Source organism: Cucurbita moschata, unplaced genomic scaffold (assembly GCF_002738365.1).
Source record: "Cucurbita moschata cultivar Rifu unplaced genomic scaffold, Cmos_1.0 Cmo_Scf00029, whole genome shotgun sequence".
NCBI lineage: Eukaryota > Viridiplantae > Streptophyta > Magnoliopsida > Cucurbitales > Cucurbitaceae > Cucurbita > Cucurbita moschata.
This window is the reverse complement of record NW_019268545.1, coordinates 2,349,628-2,351,755: the sequence shown is the minus strand read 5'-3', so window position 1 is coordinate 2,351,755 and position 2,128 is coordinate 2,349,628. Positions and strand designations below refer to the sequence as shown.

The 2,128-nt window shown below is 33.5% G+C and overlaps 1 protein-coding gene across 1 annotated transcript; it reads left to right on the top strand.

Annotated features, from left to right (window-relative positions):
* Positions 1-898, top strand: LOC111464002 (ethylene-responsive transcription factor 1B-like). The gene has a single exon (XM_023108048.1). It carries the CDS (start codon positions 99-101, stop codon positions 744-746), a length of 648 nt encoding a protein of 215 aa, XP_022963816.1. The 5' UTR covers positions 1-98; the 3' UTR covers positions 747-898.
* The last annotated feature ends 1,230 nt before the right edge of the window (positions 899-2,128 follow it).

The following is a 2,128-nucleotide window of genomic DNA, read 5'->3' as shown; positions in this document are numbered from 1 at the left end:
TTATTTCCGTTGCTATATATAGGGCTTAACTTTTCAAATTCGTTTTAAGCAGAGAAAGTTTCTTACGAGTTCCGATTCAATTTCCGGTGGAATTTCTTATGGAATCCTCTTATTTTTCGTTCTCCGATTCCGATTTCTCGACGGGATCTTCGTTCGGATCGGCCGAATCGTCGTTCTCATGGAGCGAATTTTTCCCGATTCCACTGCCGGATGAGTTTCTCGGAAATCAACCGGAATCGGAATCGAAAATTGCGGTGAAGGAAGAAATCGAAGTGAGTTCGATCGATTTCGCGGAGGAGAAACAGAGGAAGACGACGGCGGAGAAGAGTTACAGAGGAGTAAGGCGACGGCCATGGGGAAAATACGCGGCGGAGATTAGGGATTCAACGAGGCATGGAGTTAGGGTTTGGCTTGGAACATTTGATAGCGCGGAAGCCGCCGCGTTAGCGTATGATCAAGCGGCATTTTCAATGAGAGGAGCACTGGCGGTTCTGAATTTTCCGGTGGAAATGGTGAGGGAATCACTCCAGGATATTAAGTATCAACTGGAAGAAGGATGCTCGCCGGTGGTGGCTTTGAAGAGAAAACACTCTCTGAGAAGGAAGTCGGCGGCGGCGGCGGCGGTGGAGAAGAAGAAGATGAAGAAGAAGAAGAATATGGTGATTTTTGAAGATTTGGGAACAGAGTATTTGGAAGAACTGTTGATGCTAAGTTCATATGAGAGTTGTAGCATCAATCCCTTCTGAGATTCTGTTCTTCATCTTCAAAACAAATTTTCCTGTCGATAAATCCCTTTCATTAATTTTTTTTTTCAGCCATTTTTGATGTTCTTGTGAAGGTTTAGATTCCTTAGAGATGTTTAAGTATATGAAAGTAAAGTGAGGTTGTTCAAATTTTACTTCTCAATAATGTAATTTTATACATTAAATGAACTGTAATCTTAAATTTTGAATTTTGTTTATATTTGGTTGACCAACTTTCAATTTCAAAGTTCTAGAAGTGTTCAAAACAATTCGTGGTATGCGAGCCAAGACGCTCGATTTTGAAGGGAGTAGAATATGACGTTCCACATCGATTGGAGAGAAAAATGAATGTCAGTAAGAACGTTGGCACCTGAAGGGGTCCCACATAGATTATAGAGATAAACGAGTGCCAATGAAAACATTGAGACCTGAAGAGGTCCTACATCGATTAGAGAGAGAAACGAGTGCGGAAGCTAGGACCGGAAGGGATAGATTGTGAGATCCCACGTCGATTGTAGATGAAAACGATTGCCAGCGAGAACGCTAGGTCCCAAAGCATTTTTATAAGGAGAGGGGAATGAAATATTTTTTATAATGGTATGAAAACTTCTCAGAAAAAAGAAAAAAAAAAAGGATAAAATATCTGCTAGCTATGGCCTAAGACGGTTACCCTGAACTTTAAATTCAAAAATTACATATTTGTTTGAAATATAATTATATATCATATATTTATTTAATTAAATAATTATATTTTTTTTATTATTTGTACAATTAAAAATAATTTTTTTAATTATAAATTTGAAATTTCAGAAACTAATTTTTTTTAAAATAACTCTCATTTATTTAACAAAAACAATTTTAAATAATAATAAAAAAAACCAACAAAAAAACATACATGTTCTTTGTTTTGTTTTGTAAAGTTATTTAGAGACAATATTTCGAAATCCATAATTAATATAATAAAAATGAATTAATTAATTAATTTTTTATTCATTATGAAAAAGTGAAATAAAATGAAAAAAAATTAAAATAATTAGCTTCTCCAATAATGTGGCATTCATTTCATTGTATGTCCCATTATTTTGTCTCTTTCTAAAGAATCAATTAAACCACTCTTACAAGACATCTCATTTCATCATAAAATTCCAATTTAAATTATTCATATATAAAAATATATTATTAAATTTTCAAATAATTCATATATATATTTTTATATTAAAATACATTAAATTACAAGTTTAACCCTCGTGTCTCTTTAATACCGTCTCAGTCTTATATATCTCTAGACAAATTTTTAACTTTTTCAATTTTGTGTCGATTTTTTTCCAAAGCCACGGATTTAGTAGAGATAAAAGTGAAAGTTTACAATAGACGTGAAGTTTAAT

What these genes read in the sequence shown, in the direction of transcription:
- LOC111464002 (XM_023108048.1), top strand. Translation starts at nt 99, where the DNA reads ATGGAATCCTCTTATTTTTCGTTCTCCGATTCCGATTTCTCGACGGGA.